General features: G+C 36.6%; 2 protein-coding genes across 2 annotated transcripts; one reads left to right on the top strand and one right to left on the bottom strand.

Annotated features, from left to right (window-relative positions):
* Positions 1-961: 961 nt before the first annotated feature.
* On the top strand, positions 962-10,455 carry LOC145227518 (28S rRNA (cytosine(4447)-C(5))-methyltransferase-like). The gene is made up of 19 exons (XM_080092366.1): positions 962-1,294; positions 1,595-1,691; positions 2,229-2,344; positions 3,721-3,813; positions 4,322-4,404; positions 4,830-5,014; positions 5,133-5,215; positions 5,392-5,485; positions 6,378-6,483; positions 6,541-6,630; positions 7,279-7,366; positions 7,663-7,803; positions 8,078-8,217; positions 8,478-8,603; positions 8,811-8,897; positions 8,963-9,060; positions 9,501-9,649; positions 9,915-9,971; positions 10,034-10,455. Exons 3-19 carry the CDS (start codon positions 2,245-2,247, stop codon positions 10,387-10,389), a joined length of 2,076 nt encoding a protein of 691 aa, XP_079948492.1. The 5' UTR covers positions 962-1,294; positions 1,595-1,691; positions 2,229-2,244; the 3' UTR covers positions 10,390-10,455.
* Positions 10,456-10,820: 365 nt separating this feature from the next.
* LOC145227548 (left-right determination factor 1-like) lies at positions 10,821-14,247 on the bottom strand. The gene is made up of 4 exons (XM_080092400.1): positions 13,766-14,247; positions 12,152-12,449; positions 11,646-11,888; positions 10,821-11,257 (listed from the first exon to the last, which is right to left on the bottom strand). The coding sequence occupies exons 1-4, from the start codon at positions 14,121-14,123 to the stop codon at positions 10,945-10,947; spliced, it is 1,212 nt and encodes a 403-aa protein (XP_079948526.1). The 5' UTR covers positions 14,124-14,247; the 3' UTR covers positions 10,821-10,944.
* Between the last annotated feature and the right edge of the window lie 236 nt (positions 14,248-14,483).

The raw sequence follows: 14,483 nt of genomic DNA, 5'->3' as shown, positions 1-14,483 counted from the left end.
TTAGTATAGTAAACCTTACATGTCCAGTACCCCATAGCATATATCATAAAAGATTGCCTCCCAAGTTTTAATCATCAAAGAGAGGACACAGAGATTTTGAAGATTAATTATTACCAGCTATACTTCTATGATTTGATGCATTTCACACATATCCCACAAACAAACACACTATCACCCACTTCACGAATATAGTCCAGTTTGGATAAAGTTTAACTTATTCTAAAGTCTAAATCTAAACTAAGCGACGAATTTTCTCAACCCACACTTTGTGTGTGTGGTGTCACACTCTGGCTCTGTTGAAAATCCATCTCTGTTTCTTTCAGGTTACGGTGTATTTTTATGGGTTTTCAATGTTTAATATCTGGAGTAACAACCTACAATATAAAACTGAGGAATTTGGGCGGTTTACTGCTCTTGAAGGAAAACTTGGTTTATAATAAAACGGAAGGGGTCACCAAATGTAGCGAGGTGTTTATTCGAGGTACATCGTAATAGAATGACACAACTTGCGAATACGCCACATAAGACGAGAGTCAGAGAAAGAAGGCAATCTGCCCGGTTCGCTGTAGTATGAACGCACACGATAACGGTAGTGAGAGAGGCCGCTACAGACATGTGATTAATGTGAAAGGCCTATTTCTGAGGAATATGAAAATACATAATTTTGCCGTGGTATGCTTGCACTCTGGTTAAGATATAATGGCAACTTTATTGAACATAATTTAATTTGTTCTTCGACACATAATTTTGAAACACTTTTTTTAACGTTTAAATATCCCAAAATAAAAAGGTTTCATTTCTATTTTACTGGTGGTGTCCCAACTTGACGCATGAATGCACAAGGTTGGGAGAGAGTCAGGGAGGAATATTAAAAGAGAAAAGAGGAGTAATGAGTTTTGTGTTTCGATTCGCTGGAACACGTGGTCTTCAATGCCCTCGAACTGTTTTTGATGTAGCAAACTTGTAACGATTGGCGGCGATTGTATTTAAATAAGCATGTTTTTTTACCTTATAGAGTGTTAAGAATAAAGGCCAGTCGAATGAATACCTATGTAAAATAAAAGTAATTTATTGCAAATTGTGTTATGGGCAAAAAAGTATCCAAACCAAACAAAATCGAAAATTTTGACCAACGCGACCCTTTGCAGAACACCCAAGTTCGACAGAAAGTTCTTATTCGTCGCTTGCAGGGTCCTGCTGCCATAAGATCAAGAAAATCCCTTGGCCTCTACAACTTTATTGCTAGTTTTTGGGGACTTGCTCTTATTGGTTTTGTTTTTTACATTGATTCAAGGTAAAACATGTGGTTGTTTATGCACTGTTGAAGTTTTTGCACTGTTAATGTTCAGATAATGTCTACATTGTTACAAATAGTTCCATTTGGGTAAGACTGTTTTAAAAATACAGTAAGCCCCGGTTAATCTGTATCTTTGCCTAAACTCAGACATATTGCTCATCCCATCACTAGCTGCTCTTAAGTATTTGGTATATTTTTAATGAAGACAGAATCGTGGATCACCAACCTGTTGCACAGGCTAACTCCTTACTCATTACACTTTGTTGTTACACAGAGTTGTTTTAAATATTTTTTTAGTCGTCGCAAAGCAGATAACGACGAAATAAAATACAAGTTGGGAAGGGAGGAAAGTCTATCTATTTATGAAAGGCTGAAAGAAGCAAGGGTCTTTGATGTGAGAACTTGTGCATTTTTATCATATATATTTATATTATGGTAATAATCTGTTTAGCATAAAAGAATTGGTAAAACTCAGAATATTGAATCTCCTACTTCATTAGGAGTAACACAAAAATGATGAATCACAAGTAACAGAGCTGTCCTTGAATGTGTCATTATTGTTTGAAAATAATAATTATACATTTTTGGTAAATTGTGACATGCTTATGGCTAGCAGTACAAATTAAGGTTCCCAATAAACCATATATATATACCTGATTTTTTTCTTACCACCCAATAGTTTAGGGCCAATGCAACCAGGTAGTTGATGCAGCATGCACCAAGTTATGAGGCCATGTTACCAATTGGTTTATTAGTAATGTGGTAATTTTAGGCTCCTGTAAGTTGTTGCAAAAAAATTGACACTGGTAGATAAGTTAAGATTGTATGTTGTTTGTTAAATGCAATAACCACAAACATAATTTCATTTAATCTAAAAACCCTGTATGACAACATCTCTCATAGCTTGTTAAAATGTTTGATATTAATAAAGCTACCAAGAAGAAACAATGGGCCGTCATCATCGGGATCCTGAGAAAAAGAATATTCGTGGGCCAGGAAAGAAAGCTCACAGACAAAAAGATTTAACAGTCCCAGCACATTGGAAAGGTACATTTAAGCTATTTTGAAATAGTGTTGTATTTGGTGCATATATTGCATTGTCTAGTGATGTACATAAATTATGCACTGTAGTTTGATTAAACCACATGAAAGTGTTCAAGCAGGTCTGCTTTTAGAATAGTCACAGTTTATGATCGGTAAGTTGAAATTCTAAGTTAAGGAAGGATCATGTCTAGGGATGTTTAAAGTAGAATATCCATTTTTGCCATTTATATTGGGAATTGGAACCGCTATAAATGTGTGCTCTCGTCGTTGATAAAAATGTTAACACATGCGTTACGTTTTTACGTCGACGCCCGGTCATTGCACCAGTTGCAAAAGACGGCAAGTGACTCATCGCTGTAAAATCAGGGAGCGCTATACAACACCTTAACACCAAGTCATGAGTCGCCATAACAACGCCATAATGACGGTTGTGCATTGGAGGCATAATTAACGATTAGCGCACTTGTTGCGCATCTGATCACATGATTACGTTTTCGCTATAAAACGACTTTTTGCAATGTTTTGCCAGCATCTAATTGTTTTCTGACTTTGACAGCAAAAAACATTTAACGATCATGGTGTTGGGATTGTCTGTTAATATCACAAAAACAGTGAAGGAAAGCCAAAACATATGACATTTGGGTCATTTCTTAACCCCATACAAACATAAAAATGTAGTGCTTAAACTCTGCTAAGTTCACGTTTTGTGGTGCAAAATCGCAGGTAGTTTAATTGGGATTTGAAAATTAATGTCCCAACTTTGTTTGCTAGGGTGTCTGTTTTTGCAGCTACAAATGTTATATATTTGTATACTAGGGAGTCCATGTCAGTCCTCTACCACCAGAGAAAAAAAATTACCACTGCATGCTTACAACATAGTTACTTCTACTGAAGACAAGAAATACCACTAACCTTATCCTAATTTTTCTGACTTTGGGGCATTTAGTTTCAATGCATTTGTGCAAAGTTTTTTCCCAGTCTTTTTCTTTGTTTTGGTTGGTTCTTTTTTACATTATAAATGAATAATATGTTTATAATGTAATAAACTGGTCTACTTTAGTTGTTGTCAAGATTAATGATTGCACAGTCAAAAATAATACAAGAATTGGATTCGATATTCTAGATTCGAAACAATTATTCTAGAATACCCAATTATTCTACTTTGAACATCCCTAATCATGTCCAATTCTTTGATTATTGTGTTTGGTACATATTTTAAGTGCAACAACATGCGAAGAAAGAAAAACAAACTTAAATTGCATAAAAACAGAATCGGAATTGTTAATTCTGGATTGATGTAACTAGATTAATCATACATTAGAAATCTATTTTAACATTGCCTATTTCTGGTACAGCTCTGATTTATTATGTTGTAATAGATGATGCTGACAACAAGCAATCCCGCAGATCAAAGCAAAGAGAAAGAAAGAAAAAGCTGTGTGACTTGTTGAATGCTCAATCAATAAAGAAAGGTTTGTCAGTATATATATAACATTTTGGTGATTGACTTATAATGAAATTTTATCTGTGTTCCCCATACCATAAGCAATACACTTGTTATATGGAAGAGGACTTTTTAAACAACCACTGAATTTATAGTTTAGTTTAGTGGTTCTCAACCGTGGCTCTCAGGGCCACATGCGGCTCCCAACTACTTATTTTGCGGACCTCACTAGACCTCACAAAATCAGTAAAGATTATTATTACCATGAAAGCTACAATAGTAAAAAAACGATGTTTGGAAATTTACTATTGATAAAAGTTTGCAATGCAGCGTAACTAATCAATCTTGTTTGCTGTTGTCCTACGTTCTCATTCAAATTCGTTTTTTGTGGCTCTTTACGCACTCGAAAAACTACCTTTTAGCCCCGACAATAAAAAAAGGTTGAGAACCACTGGTTTAGTTGTACTCTAAAAATTAGCACTTCGTGCAAAACGTTTCTTTAATGCCAATTCATACTCATGTTTTCTGTTATGCAGAGCCTAACTTAGATGAAAAAGTTCCCAAACCAACTGAATTGTTTGGCTCCAGTGATGATGAAATCCCCAATGAAATTCCTATGGTAAGTTTAAAATGTCCTAATTTGTGTTGTGCATCAGTGCTTGTCTTGAAATCTTTCACTGTCTTCTGATAGTGCATATTGTTCATGTTTAATTTTATTCAGAGAATACAGTTTGTTTCATTTAAAAAATGTGTGAATGGTATGTTAGCAATGGTAAGAGCAACATATGCAAACTACCTTGACTTAATTTTTGACTTACAGATGTATGACCAGTGTTTTTTTAAGGTGTTTTGAAAAACAAATTTCTCCAGTGGTTTCCCAAAATTTGCCAGTAGCCTAATAAATAATTCGTTTAAGCAAATATGGCTATTTTGAGTATTTAAATGAAACACTTGCGGTCTCTTAAAACTACTTAGCAGTCACCCAAACCAAACCTTAAAAAAAACCTGTGTATGACCATAATTTGTTTTTTATAAATGCTTTAGGTTTCTGGTATTGATGCTGACATTGATACAAGCAAGGCCAACATTAAAGAGTTGGTCTTGAACGAGATGAAAGGTGAAGATAGTGATGATTCATCCAATGACAGCGGTGTAGATGAAGATGATGATTTTCTGCCTATTGAAAAACAAGCAATTTCAACCACTAAAGCGCGATCCCAACTTAACAAGTAAACTTTTAGTAAACCAGCAAATTTTGGTTGTCCCCCAAAATGTATTTTTTTACAAATTTGGCATCCACCTTTTTTTAATTATGTTTTTTTACAGTTTGACATGTATTTTTTGCAGAGACATCCCAGAAGGAGACATACAAACTAACCTAGCTCAGTCAGATCTAAAGTTGCCATCTGGTGAAGAACTAGAGCAAGAAAATATCCTTTTCAAAAATTTTGACAACTTTTGCAGAGATAGTAACGCTCATAAAAAATTTTCTTACTGTTTGCATCATGTATTTTGTATGTGATCAAGATTTAAAAAAATTCTATTGCAAATAATGCTTTTTTCAAACAAAACAAAAGTAATCTTATTTTCCTTGACCTAATTTTACCCAGTCAGCCAGCCAGATTGGAATTTGTTCATCAAAGAATTAAAGATGTAATGAGTGTTCTGTCAGATTTTGCCAACAAACGGGATCCAGAAACGTACGTTTAATTGAAACATGTGTTATTTCTTAGCATATTTGTTAGTGATTGGACGATACCAGGTTTTGAAGCGAGTACCGAGTACGAGTACCACATGTATATACCTTCGATACCGAGTACGATTACTGAGTACTTAAGTGTAGTGTTGTACTTAGTTGTATACCACTGGCTATTTATCTGCCATGGTCGGGGTACAGGGGTGAACACACACATGGCAAAAAATTTAATCTCCATGTGATAGCGAAAAAGATATACGTAAACTGACAGAACTTTTTTCCAATTTTGTGCTGTCCGAAGCAAATATTGGCATAAAGTTGCCCGTATTCTTATGGTGTAAAGCAGTGGTTCTCAAACCGGGTTTTCGGGGCCGCATGCGGCTCCCAACTACTTATTTTGCGGCTCGCACCAGACCTCAGAAAACCACCAAACATTGCTATTTTAGCTTTCAAAGTCATAATCTTTAGTGATTTTCTTAGGGTTTCGTTTTTTTTGCGGCTCCCTACACACTTAAAAAATACTATTTGGCCTCGACAATAAAAAAGTTTGAGAACCACTGGTGTAAAGCCTTTGGTACTCGCACGTTGGTATCGAAAAAAAATATTTCGATACCGAGTGCCGGGTACTCGTCCCATCACTAATATTTGTTGCCAACTACTGTTGCAGAGTTGTTAACAAGTCACTACACCCTGATCACAATTTATGTTTATCACTGGGCAAAAAGTCCGTTTTTAAGCTTGCTTAAGTAAGGTCTTTGTGAATCTTAGTTGCAAACTATAATTGTCACTCATAGATTTGGAAACATAACATTATGTGTTCAACCAAAATGTGTTTGGACCAAGCAAATTGTCTAAAAGCTGCTTTGAGCACAAAATTTACCAATTTGTTATTTCAGGAAGAGAAAAGATTATGTCAACACACTTAAAAAAGATTTGGAGACGTACTACAGTTACAACAAGTTTCTGCTTTCCAAGCTGATTGACCTTTTTCCACAAAATGAGGTACACATATTTTGTTTTGTTCAGAAAAATCAATTTTAAAATCCTGATCTTATTCAGTTAATTGCATTTCTGGAAGCGAATGAAGTAAGTCGGCCCATCACAGTACGCACCAACACACTCAAGACTAAACGTCGAGATTTGGCACAGGTAAGAATGGTTTTGTTTAAAATTTTATTATAATAACCAGGGCTGGTTAGTCAAAAACAGTTTCGAGCAATTGGAATCCTTGAAAATTGGCTGACTCTGACTTCTTAATTTGATTCAGTTTTTGGAACAAAATCATAAATTAAACATTATTTACCTTTTCTAGTTTCTTCTGGTTTATAAACGCATTATTTTTGACTAAACACACATCAGTATGGTGAATAATTTATGTAAATTAAACTCATTGGAATAGGAATGTTGCCTATTATTATTATCCAACAGGAGCTGGGCTCCCCAGCCCTGCTAATAAGATATATCTTGCTATAACTATTTGGTTTGCACTAAGCTTAGCCAAAATTTCGTTAATAACTTTTCAGAATTTTTGTTAAGATTTTGAACACAAAATATAGTAGTGTAACAAGCTTATTAACTTTGCCGCTTGAAGACACCACAAATGAAAATTTTGTAAGTCGTCATGTAAATAAAGTATGTAGTACCAATAGGCTTGTACAAAAGGATGAACAAATTCCACCTGTCATATCTTGGTGATGACTCCTGGGTGAGATTCTGATTGTACAAACTCCAAAACATTAAAGTTTTGTTTTAATTTCAAAAGGACAGTGTAATTTCTGTAATGCACTTTACTTTTAGGCTCTTATAGCCCGAGGTGTGAATCTCGATCCTCTTGGCAAGTGGACAAAAGTTGGTTTGGTGGTTTATGATTCCTCTGTCCCTGTAGGTAAGACAACACCCCAATCATTTTTACTTACCAGCTTTTAGTATCATGTACTTAAACTAAATTTGCTTGTTTATTGATATTTGCATGTCTGTATTTAAACTCTGAAAATTTCGGATGTTTTTATCTCTGCCTAAAAAGTACATGTATGTATTGTTAAGTTACAACTTGTACTTCGTAATAGTCAGTAAGTTATATGCATACATTGGGATTCACAGTTAATACCTCCCACTTTTTTTGTTTATCTCTGTGGGACTAAAATTCAATTCACAGCATAACACCATATTTTCTTATCACAGGTGCTACCCCTGAATACCTTGCAGGACATTATATGATCCAGGGAGCTTCCAGTTTTCTGCCTGTAATGGCATTGGCTCCACAACCACAGGAAAGGATTCTAGATATGTGTTCTGCTCCAGGGGGAAAGACATCATATATTGGTATGTCATAACTTCTTCCGACAAATGTTTATGGGGGAAAATGCACTACTTGATGCGGGCTGTGCAATCACTAAATTGCTGTAATATCTGACTCACACCACTAAAGTATTTTGCTAAAACTTCGCTAGAGCTCCAATACAATAATACCTGTGTTTATTTGACACACAAACTATTGGAGCTCAACTTGAGTTAAAAGAGGAAACACTGACTTGGTTTATGTTTGAATATTTTTGCATATTGATAAGTTTATCATTGATTTTTAAATTAATTCTAGCTCAACTAATGAAGAACACCGGCATGATTATGGCAAATGATGTCAGTGCACCAAGACTAAAAGCTGTAGTGGGCAACTTGCATAGAATGGGAATAAGCAACACCGTTGTGTCCAATTATGATGGAAGGTCTTTTCCTGCTGTAAGTAAACCACTAAATTCTGTTTTACTTCAGTTAGTAAACTTTTGATGCTAAACATTGTAGAAACCAAATGAATTATAGTATCAGTGAAATAATAATAATCTGCATAGTGCAAGTAAATGTATTTGCATTCGCAGTTTAGCTAACATTGAAATATGGTAGTACCGTTCTTATTCCTAGGCTTATGATCATAATCTTACATTGTGCCTGTTTGACTTATTTTAGCAACTATTTAAAAACATGACATATTTTCACATTAGATCATGGGCAATTTCTCGCGTGTGCTTCTGGATGCACCTTGCAGTGGAACTGGAGTCATTTCAAAAGATCCTGCTGTAAAAATCAACAAGGATGAGGGCGATATCTTGAGATGTTCCCATCTGCAGGTATGCATCTCTCAACAAATTTTGCTGTCTTGTTGTTGTTTGCATTTTTTTGATTTTTTAGTTTCATTTGTCATTTTTTAGAGGTTGGGGAAATGGCATTAAGTGTTCCTTAACAACAAATTCCTCCTTATTATTGTGGCATGTAACTGCTGCCAAACATTTTACCTGTGAATCAAAGATTACTTTAAACACAAAACTCTCTTGCAGAAAGAACTAATTCTCTCAGCCATTGATTCCTGCAATGCTAACTCAGAGACTGGAGGCTACATTCTGTATTGTACTTGCTCTATTTTGGTGAGTCAAACCTCACTAGATTGTGAAAAAAGTGCATTTGTATTGACTTTTTGTGTCATGAAAAGGTGGAAGAAAATGAGGAAGTTGTGAACTACGCTCTACAAAGAAGAAATGTCAAACTCGTCCCAACTGGTCTAGAGTTTGGAGTTGAAGGGTTTACCAGGTAAATCCTTCTGACTGTAAAAAAAAATTAAAATCTGTAAAAAAAGTTGTTGTTTCATTTAATGTGCGCTGGTGCGTATTTATGACCTGGTATGCCTACAAATAGTTTCTAAGTTTTGTTTGACACACCACAATCTGTCCCAGTGGTTCTAAACTATTGTATAGTTTGTGCCCCCTTAAAGCAGCCCTCATAAACTTGTAAAAATTGAAGTCATTGACTATGTCACAGAGCATGAAGCTTTATTTAACACGCGAATGCCCATTAAAGTCATACTGTTACAAATTGTTACGTTAAACAAGGATTGACTTTCAATAAGGTAAAGTCGGACATTATGGGTGCTGTTTAAGAGATTGGTGTAGTAATTGTTTTGCTCCTTTTCGTCTCAAGTATCACTCACTTATTCGTGTTTTTTTGTCTATTATCGTGTTTCGTTGTACCAGATACCGTCAATATCGCTTTCACCCAAGCTTAAAACACGCGAGAAGGTTTTATCCCCATACTCACAACATGGACGGATTTTTCGTCGCAAAGCTCAAGAAGTTTTCCAACCAAATTCCAAGCAAAACCGACAACAACCAAAACGACGAAGGTAAAATTCGAGTGAGACTTTGACATTGGATATTTGTGACAGAAAGGGTTGACGAAAAAACTTGAGATCGTATAATTGGTTTTTGGTTTTACACCGTTTAAAGAAGCGTTTTTTGGTCCGAAACATGAAGCACAAACCAAATGTGCTGTGTAGTGTAGAGATCAAACCATGGAAACTAAATACATATATTTTCTTCTGTCAATATTGCCCAAAACACCTTGTATAATTATATTAAAAAATGCATAAACCTTTTGCTGTTGTTTAGAAGTGAGTGATGACGCTGAAACGGAGAAGACCGAAACGAAAAAGAAGGCAACAAAACGTAAGTCTAAACTATACTCTTGACTCTTAACAAATAGCGAAGAAGTTGTTTTTGCTGTGAAGGACCCGGCTCGGATTTGAGCATGCAGCAGCTGAAAAAATATCAGAAGCGCAAGCATAAGCCTGGTGCCCTCGTGCGGCCGGTTCCTGGTCTTCTGGCGAAAAAGCGAAACATCACTCAGTACTTGGACCAAAAGAAAAAGAAGGCGAATAAATCCTCAGAGAAAGTCGTAGAGGATAAGAAATCGGTTGAGACAAAGAAGACTAAGAATTCTGATGGAAAGAAGAAACAAGCGAAGGGGCTTAAACCTAAACGAGAGAAGGACAAACCGAAAGTTGTGAAAAAGGCAAAAGTTAAAAAAGAGAACGAGACAAAGTCTAAAAAGAAAAAGACTGAAAAGACTAAACCTGAAACATAGAGCTACATATGTATTTTGTGTCACGTTTTGTTTGGTTGTGGCGTCAAATAAAACCATAATGTACAAGTTGATTTGCTATTTTGCAAAAAGAGCTGACAGTCGTGTCTACGGCCTTGCTGTGTTTAAGGCAGTGGTGCACAACCAAAAAGGACATTCAAATCATCAGAATTTCTCGTCCCGTACCAACTATCTTTAAGCAAATGTAAAAACAGCTATTTTTGCTTATCCTTCATTTAACCAAACATTTGGTCGAAAGCAAGTACGATACTAAGAAACGCGCTGCGTTTTACGAGCCAAACGAGGGCATTAGCATTAAGAATGTTTTAGTCATAACAACTAAACTCCAATTTATTCAAACCAATAATGAACTAATTTTCACTACTGGCACTGTTTTGTGTACCCCAGATCTATGCTATACTCATATTATGGGGTTTTGCTCAGGGTGATGCAGTTTTTTAAGAATCATGTTTATTAGTTTGATGAGCAAACGCGCTTAAGAAACAAAAGAACAAATGGAACATTCCAACATATCGGTACAACGTTTCAAACAAGTCATCAGCTTTGATCTAATGAACATCCGCACTCTTGCACCACCATGTGGGGAAACTCGGCAACTTCAATGTGTGTTGCACCATCACGTTTCACCAAGTACATGATCGGGAGCGGGGCGGTCTTGGTGGCGGCACAAGTTGGTCCAGTTCCCGGCAGAAACTTCCACCTGTTACGCGTACAGGTTCCTCCACATTGATACGCATCATAACCTGATGGTTGAATTATCCACTTTCGCGCCCATTCCAACTCGCGAAAGTTAATGTAGCGACGGCTTCTACAGCATTTGTTTCCAGTTTCACGTGAACAATCACTCGGTCTGTAACAACAAACGTGGTTTATGGACAAATTCAATTTAAAAGAAATGTTTTAGTTAAAACTACAGCAAAACAATTTGAAAGAATGTTTTGGTTAAAACTACAGCAGGTAGACCGGAAAAAAAGTATGAAGGCCATGTTAGATTTGTTCTAAATTAAGTACACAAAAAGATAACGATAGATTCCGTTTGTTTGTTGTAAATATTCTGTTAGATTATTTAAATTCATCATGTTTTCCATTTAAATTTGTTTCCAATTTAAACTGATTAATCGGATAAATCACTTTCCAAAGCACATTGAAAACATTTCTCTCCAATTCTGTTTTAATATTATCTTTACTGTACCACTATGCGCCTACAATTATAGGCCTGCAACTATAAGTTAGCTTACCCTGTTTTTTGTTGTTTTTCGGTGTAAATTACGATTTCTGGGCGCCTTGGTGATTTGTGTGAAACAGCTTGTCCCGCAAAACGGACCAAACTTGCTGTTTCCGCTGCTTTTCTGCCAGGACGCACACTATCCACCCTCAGTTCAAAGGTGATCGACATAACCTTCTGGGGATGACGTTGCCACTGTTTGATTGCCCGCGAAATATCAAAAGATTGCCATCCGGAATGATTGACCATCACCATTCTGTGACAAAATGTAATCAAGTTAGTTCTGATTCTAATATGTATAATATAACTTAGAATAGATTATGTTTATAATTGGGGTATGTCGATATAGAAATATAATATTCGTTTGAATTGAAATGTATATGTATGCGAAAACCTAACGACTTAAAACCACTGTTATTTGGTTATCAATTAATTAATCATCAATAATAGAAATATTCAGACAAAAGTGTTACATTGTTGCCATTAGTGAGAGGAATATTTGGGCAAAACGGTCCATACCTTGAGTCCAATAGTTGTGAACGTTCAACACCGAAACGATCATACGCTGTGTGAAAAACTGAAACTCTTGCTCGGTGCACTCTGCGATCCCTGGCCTGTCGGCGTCTTGAAAGTTGGACCCTGTTTTGTTGCGTATTCGAGGTTCTACTGTTGGGCCCACGGCGCCGGCGATTTGGAATTTTTTTGTAAAGCTTTAACTCAGCAAAGGCCACGTTTCCGTCTTCAGGGATTTTTCCTTCCATATCGAACATCAGTTTTTCTCGAAAAGTGTTTGAAAATACAACCTCGCCAGGTATACCTGTGAAAAACACGTAAGATTAAAACAAAGGACCACATTGTTTATTCGAGAAAGGTGGCGAATCGTTAGTGTTACAAATCATCGTTTTATTACCGCACATCGGGCATTGTTTCATTGTGTGAAAGTGCATCCCCGAACAATGCATTGCGACAGTTAGAGCGCTGTTTCCATTATGACGGACAACAAAACAAAATATCTAAAACAATGCTTTTTGCGGCGATACACAATGCGATGCAATTTGTCGCAACGATATCGCAGTAATCAAAATCTCTCGTTTCGATAAAGGATTAGAGCGCCGTTTAACGAGAACAACTTTGTGGCAAATGATCCCGCAGGGGATGCGACACTTTGCAACTTTGTGAGATATTTTTTGTCTGCCCGACGGGAACGAATACACACTAGCGTCGCGACGGGGTCGTGATTTGGGTTTCAGGAGATTACACTTGTCACTTGAAGTGCGTGCCGCCTGTCAGACATCAAACGCTAATAGTGGTTGTTGTCTACTTGACAAGTGCCGCCTATTTACCTAGAAGAAAATTGACAGACAAAACATCGTCTAAATCAGTGGTTCCCAAACTTTTCCATTATTTTGTCAAAACGGTCCCTTTGCCATTATTTCGAGGGCTCGCGGTCCTTAAGCTGGAATGTGTATTTCAGAAAAACGAAAGTTGATTGCAGGATTTTCGCTAGCTATTCAAAATTGCGCATAATGATGATCTAAACTCTAAAGACAGCTTGTGACATTACAGACAAGACAAAAAGCAGTGCGATTGGGCGCGAACAATTGCATTTTTGATAGTTGTCATTCAATAAAGGACTTATTCAGTGGCACAAACTGACGCTAAGTAAGATTATAGAATTACTTTACCCGCTTCGCGGTTCCCCCAAAATTGCCTCACGGACCCCTAAAGGACCGCGGACCCCAGTTTGGGAACCGCTGGTCTAAATGGATAAGGGTTACTGTTTTTCTATGCAATACAACCTACAATATTGCGGCAATAAAAGCCAAACGAGCCTATCCCAATATTGCTTCAGTAAACCTGGCAGTTTTCACATGCACATATTCCAAATATTTTTTTGGGCAAAACTGATTGGTTTTTAAAAAGAAATCGCAAAAAGAAAATTTTAGAAAAAAATACCGGTTGATATTTAGTTCTCCTGCGGTAAAGGGCTTTTTCAGATAATTGGACGAGTTCGATAACAAAAATTAATAACCCAAAAAATGAATTATTTATTTACAAACTAGCCTAACTTAGATAATCCTACGCAAGGTGGACGTTATCTATACATACTAACAAATAATAAAACTTTTTTACCTTGATTTCGTTGAGCTGTTCTAAACAAAGTTGACAACGAAGGTTCCGCAGATCTCAACTTTCTTTCATACGTTTTATCCTCACTTTCCCGCATGTACTTCCACATTAAATTGTCGTATTTCTCCTGGACATTTTCTGGTACTTCAGCCGTTATAAAATCTTGTTCTGAAACTGCTGGAGGTTCGTCCAAACTAAGGAACTTTAACATTGATGACTTTAGCTGTTTTTCTTCTGCTTGATCTGTGTCGTGGTTTATGTTTAAACCGTTACATAGCCCTATTGAGAATAATAGGACAGTCGCTGTTGGCAGCAAAAAACTTAAAATTCTTTGACATTGTTTTTCTGCAAACTGAGGCATATTGTTGACTCCTCTAGTTCTGATAGGTTATGACTTTTGCAACCGTGCGTTCGCTTTTATATACTTCTTGCCCGGAAGGGATGCGCAAAGATAAAAGAAAAAAATCCTTCGAGCTCTTCCACAGCAGGGCGACAAAAGTTGTTACCTGTTATTTGCGGGTGGTGGAAGTGCTGTCTGGCGCTCAGACAAAGGTGGGGATTGGAGATAATTGTTGTGTCAATTTGCGTTCGGGTCTGCTATGTCTACAGGTATCACCACGTATATTACAAACGTAAGGAGGTAAAAGTTGTTGTAGAAGATCTGGTTTATTTCTTATTCTTGTCATGCCTAATTCGCGTATGCCAGTGGCTTCCAACTTTG

The sequence above is a fragment of the Phallusia mammillata genome, chromosome 1, assembly GCF_965637545.1.
Source record: "Phallusia mammillata chromosome 1, kaPhaMamm4.hap1.1, whole genome shotgun sequence".
NCBI lineage: Eukaryota > Metazoa > Chordata > Ascidiacea > Phlebobranchia > Ascidiidae > Phallusia > Phallusia mammillata.
This window is presented reverse-complemented; position numbering and strand designations above follow the sequence as displayed.

Bases quoted from the DNA above. Each gene is read 5' to 3' on its own strand.
- LOC145227518 (XM_080092366.1), top strand. From the start codon at position 2,245: ATGGGCCGTCATCATCGGGATCCTGAGAAAAAGAATATTCGTGGGCCA. The intron at 5,015-5,132 runs GTAAACTTTTAG...TATTTTTTGCAG, and splicing joins GCGCGATCCCAACTTAACAA to AGACATCCCAGAAGGAGACA. The intron at 5,486-6,377 runs GTACGTTTAATT...TTGTTATTTCAG, and splicing joins AACAAACGGGATCCAGAAAC to GAAGAGAAAAGATTATGTCA.
- LOC145227548 (XM_080092400.1), bottom strand. From the start codon at position 14,123: ATGCCTCAGTTTGCAGAAAAACAATGTCAAAGAATTTTAAGTTTTTTG. The intron at 11,889-12,151 runs GTATGGACCGTT...ATTTTGTCACAG, and splicing joins TCACAACTATTGGACTCAAG to AATGGTGATGGTCAATCATT. The intron at 11,258-11,645 runs GTAAGCTAACTT...TTGTTGTTACAG, and splicing joins GAAAAACAACAAAAAACAGG to ACCGAGTGATTGTTCACGTG.